Raw genomic sequence first — 14,185 nt, 5'->3', positions numbered from 1 at the left:
ATTACATTGCAAAGAACTTTGTCCTCTGTCCTACACAATAAAATCAGCCACAAAAAAAGTTCAGCTCCTGAAACACTCCTCAAGTTTCTTATTACCATGACATAAACCATGCAATGGACTCTGTCTTCAGTCTCACTTCAGTCACATATAGCAAACAAAATCTTTTTTATTCAGGGATATGAATAAACCTGCCAATTTCTACAGCAAATGATAATGTATACCTGAACGTTGTTGTTAAAACACAGATCTCTGACTTTTGGCCAAATTCTGCTTAACATCAGGCTCTACAATGTACTTGTTTTAATCAGACACCATGTTTGTACTTAAGGTTTGTACCAAACTTCAGGAACAGCAGAATATACACTGTAATCTGTTTGGAAAATTAGAAAACAAGATGAAATAATAAAATACAGGCTATATGAGAAGTTTTACTTTGGATACTTCATGTAAATTTTGCTAACAATACTTGTGTTATTTTACTTGAATGCAGTTTTGAATGCTGGATTTTTACTGAAGTATTTTTCCAAGGTGGTGCTGCTACCATTTTCACTGAAGTACAGAATCTGAGGAAGTTTTCCCATCACAGTGAATCAGAGCTTCAAGCAGACTCAAGCCTGTCTCAGTAGGCTTTAGAGATTTACATCGATGTAACGTCATAAACAAGAGCACTATAAAATAAATGTAATAAATGTTTAAGTGTTGATATAATAACCACACGTAAGTATGTATTTCGGACCCGCCCCCTACAGCTCATTGGCTGAATTTGGGAGGCCGTGCTGCGCAGCTCTGTTATCTGATTGGACTGAGCAACCGTCATTAATCTACGTACTGCTACGTCACACGTAAGGTCAAGAGGAAAGAAGCATGGCCGCTGTGTTGAGAGCGACTCGGTGCCTAGTTGGAAGGAGTTGCAAGCATGTCGACTTTGCACTTGGTAAGGGGAACAAACCGAGGTTGTGAAGGCAGTGTGCACGTCGCTGCGCTTACGTTAGAAGCTCAAGTTGTTATCTGAAGGGTCCTTGAGACATAAAAACCACTAGTTTTCCTGGCATGTTGGAAGAGAAGTTTGAGTTCATTTGAAAAGAGCTGGGTTTGATTGTTGGCTGCTGCTGCTGCTGCTGCTGCTGCAGGGTCTCCTTCATTGGTTCAGGAGCATTGTTAAAAAAATTTCGTGCTGGGTCGTTTGCCAGAGCTGCAGTACTTCAAAACGCTGGAGGGTGAAAAATATCAGCCTATGATCTTATGTCCTACTGTACCCCGACTGCCTGTTTTATTTCAGGCACATTATGTAACATCAGTCACCATGCACCTTTGAGATAGATGGTCGGTGGCCCTGAAACAGAAGTTCAAGAATCGTCTGTGTTGTTAGTTTGAAGATAAAGTTAAGGATTAACAGTTATTTCTTTCTCTCATGTCCTCTAACACTGAAATAAGTTTGCTTGTGTTGACCTGTTATCAAGACCTAAGTAAGCACTGAAAAGGCTTGGGTATCATTAAATCAGATGACTTTGACACTGAAGGGCAACTTCTTTGGGTTTAAATGTAAATTAAATAGAAATGGCACTCTTTGCCATGGTGTGACATATCAGATAAAATTGTTTACCTTTACAATACAATCTGTTCAAATTAGATATCTACAGAAACAGATTTGGTAAAAAACAATTAGGCATCTTGAAAAATGATAAGCATTTTTTTTTTTGTTCCTGAATGTGGGACAAGGATAATGCATCTTGTCATTGATCAATTTGGCTATTATGTTGTAGTCTCCACAAGGACTATGGCCTCAAAGACACAGGTGGGGTTTATTGGACTGGGCAATATGGGAAACCCCATGGCAAAGAACTTGCTGAAGCATGGATACCCAGTCATTGCTACAGATGTGTTCCCGGAGTCCTGTAAAGAAGTGCAAGAGCTGGGTGCTCAGGTGAGACAGTAAAATGAATGAATGAATGAATGTACACATTTCTATTTTTTTAAAATATTTTCCTGTTTGTGCGCTTCTATACCCGTAATTTTGTGTGCTTTCTCAGATTGTGGATAATCCTGCTGAGGTAGCAGAGAAGGCAGACCGCATTATCACCATGCTCCCCTCTAGTCCTAATGTTGTAGATGTGTACACTGGACCCAATGGCATTCTCAAGTACGCTGTGGTTTCTGTTTTCAACATGTGCAAGCTAATTGCATACAGTTATCCCACATTCTCCTAACCATTATATATTTTTCTCTACAGAAAGGTAAAGAAAGGCTCCCTCCTCATTGACTCCAGCACCATCGACCCAGCTGTTTCAAAGGAGATGGCTGCTGCTGCGGAGAAGATGGGTGCAGTTTTTATGGATGCACCTGTGTCAGGAGGTAAATTTTACATTTCTCATCATGATTTAGGTTGTGTAGTTGTATTAAAATACAACAGCCCTGCAATTTATGCTCCTATCAGAGGTTGGACTGTATGGTCACTTTGGTGGCCCTTGTGGTGCTGTGACCTGCACTGCATTATACTTAGAGGTGCATCTCTTATTTAGTGGACCATCCCTGAAATAGCTGGCAAATAGTTATTCCAGCAAATCAAGCATTCCTCCAATTTAATAGTATTTATAATGTAGGTTCACCAATCTACCATACCATGGCTTTCTATATGTATTACAGTATACTTCATGTGTTGTATGTGTAAAATGCAGGGAAGGGGCTCTAGTTCACATGCAGTTGGGCAACATATTAATTGTACTCACCAACTGCCTTATTGCAATGTCAAGTTGAACTAAAAATACACAGAAGCACTTACTATTTCACTTGCAGCGAATTAAGTCTTGCCGCATTTTGCTGGAGCGCTGGTTAATAAAATGCACCACCAACAGCATCTATCTGAGGAAGAAGAGGAGGAGGAGCTGCTTCTACCTGCGCAAATGTTTCTAACTGTACAGTGTGTGCTCTCTGACTTTCTTGGGGGTCCACACAGAAACACAGTTTGTTTGAACCTGGCCTCGTCAACGTCAGGACAGCCACTTGCTTTGAATTGAAGTTGGCCCATTTTATGGTATGACGGCCCTAAAGACTAGTAATGATTTATACGCTTCCGTCCTGTGGTAGTGCACAAGGATTAAAGTAGTCTTGCTTTCTGCCTTGAACTTCTGTGTATCTGTGTGTGTGTGTGTGCATGCATGTGTGTGGCAGTTTAAGTAGTGCAAACTGCAGTGTATGTCATAGTGTAATATGCCACGTCACTCACCAGGCTTTTGCTCTTAATGAAGCTTTTTGAACATCTCCAGTGGTCCGGCAGAAATCAAAAGAAGTACAGTGGCATGGTAGTGACTGTTTAACCCAGTGTGGTTAAAGCTTAAACATAAAAGAACACATGGTGGTGGGGACGTAATTGAGTCAGCATGTGTCTGATAGTTGTTTTTCTGTTTGAAAAAATGTAAGGACCAGATGAGATAACTGCCGTCTTTCCTTTTTTTTTTAACCTCTGAAATAACTAAAATTTGAGACTGAACTATTAGTGGGAAGAGAAAAGTATTAAGTTATTTGCACATAGTAATTTGTGAGGGGAGGATTCAATCTGAGACATCTCTGGCACTGAGTGATGACTCAGTTTTCCAATAAATTTTCCTAAATAAAAAAAAAAAATAAGGATCCTCTTTGACAAAAATGTCTGCTAGTCAGGTGTTTTTTGTTTTTTTTTTGGCTTTTTTTTTAATTCCAGAAGTCTTCTGTAGTTTTCTCATAGACTTAATATTTGGGTCTTTGCATTTGTGTCTGTTCAGTTCATGATGTAAGGTCGTTTGTTTTTGTTTTTTTTGTTTGTTTGTTTTTTTAAGTCACTTTAAAAATTGAGTAGATTGGGACACAATTTTTTATCATTTTCAAATAGTCCATATATTTAATCATATGATAGCATGAGAAGTTGTTTAAAATATCGAAATACTTGCCCCTATATGCACTTAATTACTTAAATAATTCAATCTCAAATTCATTGTCCATCTATGCTGTGTGGCAGTTATCAGTTCTGACACAGCTACTGATCATATTTTAAAATGCCTTGGGTTTCATAAACGTTTGCTTTGTTAACTGAGTTGTGTTTTACATCTCTCTCTCTCTCCCACTCCCTCTCTCTCTAATGAATTATTTTTGTAATCACTGCTATTCTCTGTGAGTTTTGAATTCGTTACCCATGCTTGTGTCATTTTTTTGGCTTGGCTGTTGTAACTCCCGCTCATCTCCACCAGTTCAGTCTTCAGAATAAACGTGATACAAAATGCTGCTGGCAGACTGCTCACAAAGACTAGGGAGAGGGAAACATATTAGATGCATTTTTGGCCTCTTTCCATTAGCTTCCTGTAAACTTTAAGATTAATTATATATTAACTATGTTGGTTAATTTCTTGAAAACCACGTGGCTTGCATCTGGTTATTGTCTTATTACCGAGATTTTAACCCCACGTGAACACGAATGCGCTGACAAATATACCAATAGATCCAGAAACAGCTGTTCCTAAATCTCAGAAGAGGCTGAGCAAACTTTTTCCAATTAAATCCCGAGGCTTTGGGCTGACATGCTGAGTGAGAACAGGCTAAATGGCTTATTGTCCTCATCCAATTTTTTTTCTTTTTAAAGACAGACTTGGTTTCAATACTCAAATGACTTATCGTTTTCCATTTATTGTAACCTTGCATGCAATACTGCTTTCTCATTTGTATTAATTTTTATGTGAGGCACGTTGTAAGTTGTGTATCATAACAGATTCAGAGGTCCCCCACATTGACAGCAAGTTGGTCCCTCTTGATCCAAACTACTGAAGGAAAAGGAGAGTTTTTTTTCCTATCACTTTAAAAGCATTAAATGTCTATCAGACCATAAACCATAAATTAGACTGTCCATAAATTGATTTATTCTGGATTATGTTCATACAGCGTTATAAATATATTTGTAGCTTAATGATTGTTATTTTTAAGCATTTTATGATTTATTTTATTTGAGAGCTGAACTACTCTGAGCTACGGAGCTGAGAGGAGATAAAAAAAAAAAAAAAAAGAGGGAGAAATAGGGGTTGATTGATGTGCAGCAAAGACGTTTAAACCTATATTTATTTCATTATCTCCCATTTGTATCGCAATGAAAAGTTTCTGGTTGTGCTGCACGTCTATGTTCCAAAAGAAAGCTTTGTCTGTCAGGACAAAGAAGGGTAGTGAGGTAGACTGTGGACCCATACAGTGAGGCTGTTGTCAGGCAACCAAACACTTGGCTTCTTGCAGCGGTTTGATGGCCCTTTCACGCTGTTTCTGGAGCTCTAAAAAGAAAGGAGGAACTTCAGTGTAGAGTTTCAAAAGTTTTTTTTTTTTTTTTTTTGCTTATTGAAAGTGAAGTTTTTCTTAGTTATTACAAGAAATAAGGACTAATTTATGAGTAAAGTGAGTATGATTGTGGATGGTATCTGCTATTCCTTATTCCTTAACATGATTATCTTTTAGCTAAATAATATGGATGTCTTCGATCTGAACTGATAAAACTTTCAGAAAATCCTGTGCTATACCCCAGCCATCACTGCACGCTTGCTCATGGTTCATTGTGTGTAAGCATGATATCCCATTCCCAGGTGTGGGTGCTGCTAGTTCGGGCAAACTGACTTTTATGGTCGGAGGAGCAGAGGAGGAATTTACTGCAGCTAAAGAACTACTCAGCTGCATGGGAGCCAATGTGGTGTACTGCGGTCAAGTTGGAACTGGACAGGTATGAGCAGATATTTCATATTAACATGGAAATGTCGGGATGCATTTGTGATTCAGATAAAGTGTGTGTGTTTTTGTTTTAAGGTTGTGTGTAAAGATATTAGTTGTTCAACTGTTTATGTACTTGTGTGTTACTTTTGTATGAATAAAAATTGTAATCGTCCTAAAATATGAGAACTTAACTTGTTGTTGCAGTTACCAAGTCCTAATGCTTTGTCATCACTTACAGGCTGCTAAAATCTGTAACAACATGCTTTTAGCCATTGGAATGATTGGAACGTCAGAGACAATGAACTTGGGAATCAGGTGAACACTCTCTTGGTTACAAATAACTGAAAACTCATAGTAAATTGTGCCCATATATGTAGCTGCAATATGTTTTTTGTAACATGAAATTTGTCTTCCCTCACAGACTTGGTCTTGATCCTAAACTGTTGGCCAAAATCCTGAACATGAGTTCAGGCCGGTGCTGGTCTAGTGACACCTATAACCCTGTGCCTGGAGTCATGGAGGGAGTCCCCTCTGGGAATAACTACCAGGGAGGCTTCGGCACTCAGCTGATGGCTAAGGTCAGTTTGAAGTCAAGTTACACTGTACAGGGCTCCATTTCCTGTGCCTGCATTTCAGTTAGAGCATCAGTATTTCAAAAAAAAAGTCATCTTCAGTTTCATACATGTTGGCCTTGTCATCACAAATATAAGGTAATAAAGCATATTTTCTGGCCATGATGGATATCTTTCTATATATATTTCAGATTTATCATATGTGAGTCAGGGACTCATTTCTGTGACTCAGAAAAAAGTTTCTGTCTTTGGTCACAACTTAAGATAATGCAGTGAACTACTCAGCTGCAGTTTACGTCCCTCTTTAAAGGGAATCAAGCTCATATTATTACAACATAAAGAAAAATTCTCTGTGGTATGTGAACTGGTGGTTGTGGTTTGAGAGTTTAATTTTCAGGTCCACTGGTTTTTCTTTTCTGCTTTTCTTTTTTAGGACTTAGGTCTCGCACAGAACACAGCCACCAACACAAAGACGCCTGTTCCCCTCGGCTCCTTATCCCATCAGATCTACCGTATGATGTGTGCACGTGGTTATGCCAATAAAGATTTCTCCTCCGTATTCCAGTTCCTGCGTGAGGAGGAGGGCCAGTAATGTCAGCCTCCACCCCGTCCACAGCCTTGCCTTGTCAGGCCTGGCCCTGCACAGGACTGACATAGCATAGTTAGGGTGCATTTTGCCCCGAGGACTTCGTTTTGTTTAGTTTTTTTTGTTTTTTTTGTTTTTTTTCCAAAGTTGTGAAAGATCATGATGCCCATAGAGCTCCAGCACAGCGTGACAGATCATGTGAGCACTTCTCTCCTACTGGAAATCATGTTTCCTGTGTGATCTAGCCTTTTTGAAATAAAACACTCCTTTTTAAGTTTTAGAAGCAAGTGAATAGTCAGATATGCAGATGTGGATCAGAAGATGAGTAGACTGTCGAGTGGTGGCAGCTCTGCAGATCACATTACTGACAATGCAAACAGTGTGGTGGGAATCTGTGGTGTTAAGGAGACAACTCATAATCTCTGTTTGTCAAAGCTAAGTATCTGCAAACACATTTTAGTCTCTATAGTCTCTACATATTTATCTATTGTTTGTGATCATTTCTTTATGTTGCTGGGAGGGTTTTTTGTGTTTTTTTGTTGTTTTTTTTTTCATGGGGGTTATTTCTCTTGACATTGGAAATGTTACTTTGGGATAAGAGTGTCATCATATCCTGTTAGGAAATAAAGACAAATTGTGAAAATGTAATTTACCACTTCCTTTACAGTTCATCCTTTCTTTGTTTCTGAATTTGGATTGTAACTTCAACTTTACTCTAATAGAAAGTTTTAAAACAACTGGAGGCATGTTTCTTCAGTGATTAAGCTAATTTGTTGTGGTTCCGTCAAATAATGTTGTTAGAATGATTCTCATGCAGATTCCATGTGAAGATCACTGTGTGGACTCTGCTTAAATAACTGAACCTTTGCAATCCACAAACTTGCATTTAAATGCAGCCAAACCTCAGACACAGGAAGACAGAGGCTGATTCTCGCAGTGAAATTGGCAATTTAAATTCTGAATGTCTTGTATTGCTCAATTTCCCTTCACTCTGAGCCCTATAAGTTAAATAGCTCCCAAATGTTCTAGTTTGCGTCGTGTGTCCCACTGGTCCAATACTCAGGACAAAATGTAGGGCAAGCATTCGCCTTAAGGAGCCTGGCTGCTGTGGCGGGATGCGGGGCGCCGGACAGAAAAACACTTCAAGACTGCGGCATTGTTCCAGACAACAAGGACGCATCTTTTTTTTTTTTTTTTTTAACAGTTAGAGATAAAAATGTCCAACACATCTTGTGAGTTATTGTTCTACGTTACCCACTTCACAAAAATGAAAGAAAGTTGCGATCACTTGTTGCATCCTTCAATCTGCCGCAGTGACTTTTTTTTTTTTTTTTTTTGGGAGGGGGGGGGGGGGTCCTTTTCTATCTCCACTTAGGCCAGACCAGGAGGGCGGCATGTTTCTGATGTGCTTTGCCAAGAGCCACTGAGGGGCCAAGGTGCCATAGGTCATGCGATCACAAGACAAACCCATAAAAAGTCCATTAAGCACTGTAGGCAGAGAGCTGCGTTGTCATCTGCTTGATAGGTGCTGCAAACAGAGCAGCTCCTCGGTGTCAGGCCTCCAGCAGACTGCGGCGGGCATCGTCATTCCTCCTGATCAAAACTTTTTTTAATAAGCTTTGCATTCTGCTGTCTAGTTGAGTTTTTTTTTCTGTTTTTTTTTTTTTTTTTTTTTTAAACAAGGTGGTGATACAAACGTATAGTTTTGCATATTTGTGTTTAGGCCTGTCTTAATGTGTAAAGGTGTATGTATTTTTAGGTTGCACCTATAGATCAGTTAGTCAGACTTGACTGTGGAGAGATGTTACATCTTAACTTTCGTAATTTTTCTTGTCCCGGATTGTTTTTGATCCATTTTGTGCTCAGGCGCCGCAATCTGAAGTTTTTTTTTTTATTTATTTTTTGGTTTGTTTGTTTTAAAACAGTTTGCATTTGACGCGCAGGCTATGGGTCTATTGTACATTCTATGTGGTCCCTTATTTTTCCAGTAGTTTATAGTGGGCGCAATATTGTAAAACAAACAAAATCCTGCTATTTAGGAACTTAAAAACACGATTTGCAAACCCACGACATCCAAAGTGCACATCGAAATACAGTGAAAATACAATAAAATAGGCTATATAACATACGTTTTAATTAAGCCCGCTGCAGAGCCTCTCCTTTAATCTATCTGATTACAGTCAGACTAAATGTCTTATTTCACATCATTTCAGACTCGATATAGGCTACAAATTGTTGTATTTTAGTTATGAATTGACGTCAGCTGAGTTTTGACTTTGAGTGAAAACGGGACTTTTTGCCTGTGAGAATTAATTAAAGGTTTAGAGTGACACATCATTTGTATTCGGCCTGACTGCTTCAACTACCGTCATTAATGAAACTGTGTCGGTTATCGTGTCATTTTTTTAGACAAAGTGACACAACAAAGCTTTATTGAAATACACATTGGTATTTTTCACATTGGCATGTAAACGTATGTGTGTGTGTGTGTGAGTGTGAGTGTGTGTGTGTGTGTGCTATTTTTTACATTGGCATGTAAAAATGTGTGTGTGTGTGTGTGTGTGTGTCGGCATATTGAGGTAAAAAATTAAATGAACAAATGAAATGCTTCTTTATTAACAAACTAGACTATTTAAGTGCTTATATGATAATTCAGCTGCTGTATACAGTTCAGCCCCCCACTGGTGTGTGACATGATTCCCGTCCAGCCAACACTCACTTCTTCCAGCTTTTAGAAAGTTGGCATTTTTTCCTGTTCAAACGCACTGTACAATAGCAGTAAATAAAAAGCCGATTAGTCGACCTTAGGTCGTTTATCAGGACAATGTCATTAAAGCAAACAAACAAAAAGAAATCAGACTTGACCTTGTTTTGCTGACATAAAAGATTGTGTAGTTTTTTTCTGAAATGTAGACCAATACTCACTCTTGCCTACACGCTATGAACTTGGGCCATAAAGATTTACAGCCTCAAAAGGTGGGAAAACTCTATTAAAAATAAAAAGGTGCTCAAATTTAGGTGGGTATACATTCCTCTGCGTCTGTGGTCTCTTTTCAATACAGGAAAGTAAAACAAAAAGGAAATATCTAAACGTTTAAAACTATTTAGTTTGGTACTAATCTTAACCTCGTCTGCCACCGGACACCTACACCACTGAAGGTTTTAGTGTCATGTAGGCGTAAAGCGTAAACAATGTGTACCGTGAACTGTTTTTAGCTCTGCGTTCTGCGTGGGCAAACAGGAGCCCACCTCTGGAGGTATTTTATGCAGAGTGTAGAAACATACAGACATGGTGGCGGCTGGTTTATTTTCCTCTGAGTCACTTTTTTTTTTTTTTTTTTACTCTGTTAGACTAACAAAATGATCCATTTTGAGCTGTGAGTTTGTCTATTTAATCCTATAGATTTGATTTGATTTTTTATCCTATTGCCAAAGTCTGGTGTGAAGGATTAAAGTAGGAAGAAAAAAAAAAACCAAATTCAGGTTATTTCTGCTAAAAACGAGCACATTCTGCCGATGAAACCTCCTCTTCGGCACTGAGCTGCTTTCTCTTCGGGCTTCCTGGCCTGAGGTGCCTATTTGGCCAGACTGCAACTTTCAACTTGACCTTGGCCTCCAGCCGCGTCCAGTCGGTATGAGGAAGAGTGCAGCCAAATGTGGCACGCTTTTGATATTCTGTGGACACCTTGTGTTTACGTTGACACGTCACACTGCCAAATGTGAGGATGATTAAATGCATTAATGGTGGCACAATACGCATTTTGAATTTCTATGATATATGTATTTATAAATCCGACTGCACAATCTTGAAATCTTGAAAGGCATCAGTCAGTTCAGATTTAGCCACATGATGGCACATTTTGTTCAAGTCTGAACTTTTGACTGAAAGCGCATAAAAAGTTCCCAATCTTAAGATATAAAACCAAAATCGTTTGAATGCAAATATCTTTAATCCTTTTTTGCTTTACCCTCAGAGTAAGAGCCTGTGTAACTTCAATGGCACGCGTAATTGCGCACCAGTTCCGCCAAAACAAATACATATATCACTTACAGTTTTTTTTTCTCACGCCATGTTACTACACAATTCGTCATATAAGCCTGTTGTGGTTGCACTGTTTGATAGAGAAGACCGTCCTCACATCACAGCTTCACTCACAGATTCTGGTTATTACTTGAGATTGGAGAAAAAAATACATGTGGGGTCGTTTGCATAAAAGATGGATATGCTGATGTATTGTACATCTTCACAAACACACAGTTTGATCTGCATTATCTGATGTCTAGACGTTTATCATCTCCTTTGCATATCACGTGTTTGGCCCTGGCCAATAACCTTGCGATCTTTATGTACTCAGGCGTGTGGGTATCGTTACTCTGCCCGAGTCCCTGTCTCTGTTCAGTCGAGGGGATTTTGAAAAAGAGTTGGTCGTCTCGATGTAGGGCATGCTATGACCGCTTCATTACTCCTCCACTCGCACTGGATTGACCCGGTGATGTTTCTCTACGACAACGGCTTGGATGAAAGAAGCAAGAACATGGAAGGGTTCACTGGAGGTAATTTTGCTGCAAACCAGTGCAGGAATTTGTTAGCGCATCCAACCTCGCTGGCTCCCAGCACCACCTACACTGCGAGTGAGGTGCCAGTCTCTGGCATGGGGGAGCCTGGCAAACAATGTAGCCCCTGTTCTGCCACTCAGAGCTCACCCAATGCATCTTTGCCCTATGGATATTTTGGCAGCAGTTACTACCCATGTCGGATGTCTCACGGCAGCGTCAAGGCTTGTGCGCAGCCTTCTGGCTATGGCGATAAATACATGGACTCATCGGTGTCTGGAGAGGAGTTCTCGACCAGGGCAAAAGAATTTGCTTTTTATCAGGGCTATTCATCGGGACCTTACCAACCCAGCTACTTGGATGTCCCTGTCGTACCTGCGCTCAGTGCTCCATCTGAGCCCAGACATGAGCCCCTGCTGCCCATGGAGCCCTACCAGCCATGGGCCATCACCAATGGTTGGAGTGGTCAAGTTTACTGCAGCAAGGAGCAGCCCCAGTCAAATCCTCTGTGGAAATCCTCGTTACAAGGTATTTTTTTTATTATTAGTTATTAACATACAAATATGCTTTCTTCATGGGAATGTGTACTTAAACTTCCAAAATATGTCCATATAAAGCCTTGTGTAAAAATATATTTTTTTCCACTGCATAATTCACCTTAAAGAATAAAAATAAAAAACAGGGAATTGTGTATTAAAAAAAAAAAAAAAAAACTGTCTGATGCAATCGAGCAGATTAAAATGTGACACTGATTTTTTTTTTTTTTTTTTTTTTTTTTTTTTCCCTCCTCCACAGACTCTATATCTGGTGGAGACAGCTCTATCCGCCGTGGGCGAAAGAAGCGTGTGCCATACACCAAGGTGCAGCTCAAAGAACTAGAGAGGGAGTACGCCACCAATAAATTCATCACCAAGGACAAAAGGAGAAGGATATCCGCGCAGACGAACCTAACAGAGAGACAAGTGACAATCTGGTTTCAGAACAGGCGCGTAAAGGAGAAGAAAATCGTTAATAAATTCAAGAGTTCCAGTTAGCTCCGGAGATAATGAAAGATGGAGGTGGAAGGCGGACATGGATGCGCTTTCATCCAAAAAACTGTGCTATAATTTATTACATTATGAACGGGTTCTTTGTCGCCAGAGCGGCTGTGTGTTGACCTGCACATTTCCTTCCTCGCGTTTTAATTGGAACCAGTCGATCCGGCCTGTTGGCAGAAGATCGGAAATGGCTCGCATGATGTTGACCAAGCCGATTCTGCGAGGGATGTATGATCTCCTCATAATATCCACCAGACGATAAGACGCTCTGCTTTGAAGGCCCGAGACACCTCGAGAAATCACGCGCTTTTGAATTCCACTTAATCAATACAGAAGTTAAAGCTGAAGCCTCTGGCCTCAGCTCCAGTTTTTCCTCTTCAGACAATGAAGCCGTGGGGGACATAAAAGGTGGCGAAACTGTCACCTTCAGTCTGTGGTCGGGACAATGCAAACCGACCAGGCTAAACAAATTGGCTAATGATGAAATAACCGATAATGAATCTGGAAGATTATATTTTCCGAGTCCGGTCACACTGAAGAGCGAAAAGCGGCGCATCTCTCTCACAGCACTTCTGTGGTGTATACATAATCAAATTCTTAACATAAAGTGTATTTCGCAATTTGAAAGGTTAGGGGGAAAAAAAAAGAAAAAAATAATTCACACTATAGGCTACATGTCTGCCTTTAGAAATTCAGTCACTTCATCTCATCTGTTCAGTTTATCTGTTTATCAGCCAGTATCTGATGAAACGTTATCAAACGTGGGGCGGTCTGAGAATTTCAATAGTTTGCTCACACTTTGTCCATATCACGTCTTTCTTCTAAACACAGGGTTTTTTTTTTTTTTCTGAGAATAACTCGCCTGTCAACAGGCTGACCTATGCAACTTGTGCCTGTCAGTCAGTGAAAGTACTGACACCGCGGGCATATTTAACATGTAAATACTATCTGACTGCAACTATCTATTCTCCCTTTTTTGACTGCAATAGCCGAAGTTTTTGACAATAAATGTTTGAGAGACGCATTGTGATGTTGTCATTTTCATTTTTCTTTTTTTTTTTTTTGTCCAAATTGAACACGGGTGCTTGTTCGATAAAGAGTAGGCCTTACCAGTCCTTCTCGTGGTAAAACAATATCATCTACAAATGGTTACAGTATATTCCCTGAGCAGAGGACGGTGCGCACAGGCCAGCGGGCCTGCAGCAGAGAGCCTGGGCTCAGAGCCTCCACCAGCAACAGTTTATGTCGCCATCTAGTGGCGAAGCTCTGTCAACACAGCATCTGCCCGTTAACTGGAGTTATCTGAGCATCTGTCCCTGTCTTCACAGAAGCATCGAGTATGTACGTGAGAGAGAGAAATACCCGGTATTTCATACCCAATAACCTTACCAGTTATTAATCAAATGTATCATGGAAACTTTGGCAATTAAGGAAGAACTCAAAACCATTTCTGCACGAATTATATCAGCATTTATAGTTGAGATATACATATATAAAATACAGGCTATTATAGGCCTATTTTACAACTAAAAAAAAAAAAAAAAATGTGGATAGGCATATTAGAGTAATGATAAATATTGATATAATAGATGAAGTCTTCGAAATCTTGGCACAACGAAAAAGCCATGATAACAACTATATTATTATTATTATTATTATTATCTTAGATTTATTCATATTAAAGTCTTATATTTTAGTAATAGATATTACAGCTAGTAACAGCT

The 14,185-nt window shown here is 39.6% G+C and overlaps 2 protein-coding genes across 2 annotated transcripts; both read left to right on the top strand.

The window, feature by feature from the left end:
• Positions 1-821: 821 nt before the first annotated feature.
• hibadhb (3-hydroxyisobutyrate dehydrogenase b) lies at positions 822-7,518 on the top strand. The gene is made up of 8 exons (XM_071470206.1): positions 822-934; positions 1,764-1,924; positions 2,031-2,140; positions 2,231-2,352; positions 5,589-5,722; positions 5,951-6,027; positions 6,134-6,290; positions 6,718-7,518. The coding sequence occupies exons 1-8, from the start codon at positions 865-867 to the stop codon at positions 6,874-6,876; spliced, it is 990 nt and encodes a 329-aa protein (XP_071326307.1). The 5' UTR covers positions 822-864; the 3' UTR covers positions 6,877-7,518.
• Positions 7,519-11,220: 3,702 nt separating this feature from the next.
• hoxa13b (homeobox A13b) lies at positions 11,221-13,089 on the top strand. Its single transcript, XM_071469556.1, has 2 exons — positions 11,221-11,952; positions 12,220-13,089. The coding sequence occupies exons 1-2, from the start codon at positions 11,319-11,321 to the stop codon at positions 12,456-12,458; spliced, it is 873 nt and encodes a 290-aa protein (XP_071325657.1). The 5' UTR covers positions 11,221-11,318; the 3' UTR covers positions 12,459-13,089.
• Positions 13,090-14,185: the final 1,096 nt, after the last annotated feature.

The sequence above is a fragment of the Trachinotus anak genome, unplaced genomic scaffold (genome assembly GCF_046630095.1).
Source record: "Trachinotus anak isolate AG129_WGS33_773 ecotype Australia unplaced genomic scaffold, CSIRO_AGI_Tana_v1 ptg000032l, whole genome shotgun sequence".
Taxonomy (NCBI): domain Eukaryota; kingdom Metazoa; phylum Chordata; class Actinopteri; order Carangiformes; family Carangidae; genus Trachinotus; species Trachinotus anak.
Note: the sequence above shows the minus strand (reverse complement) of the source record. Positions and strands in the feature narration are given on the sequence as shown.

Coding starts and splice junctions, on each gene's coding strand:
- hibadhb (XM_071470206.1), top strand. CDS start 865: ATGGCCGCTGTGTTGAGAGCGACTCGGTGCCTAGTTGGAAGGAGTTGC. Junction 935..1,763: donor GCATGTCGACTTTGCACTTG/GTAAGGGGAACA, acceptor ATTATGTTGTAG/TCTCCACAAGGACTATGGCC. Junction 1,925..2,030: donor TGCAAGAGCTGGGTGCTCAG/GTGAGACAGTAA, acceptor GTGCTTTCTCAG/ATTGTGGATAATCCTGCTGA.
- hoxa13b (XM_071469556.1), top strand. CDS start 11,319: ATGACCGCTTCATTACTCCTCCACTCGCACTGGATTGACCCGGTGATG. Junction 11,953..12,219: donor GTGGAAATCCTCGTTACAAG/GTATTTTTTTTA, acceptor CCTCCTCCACAG/ACTCTATATCTGGTGGAGAC.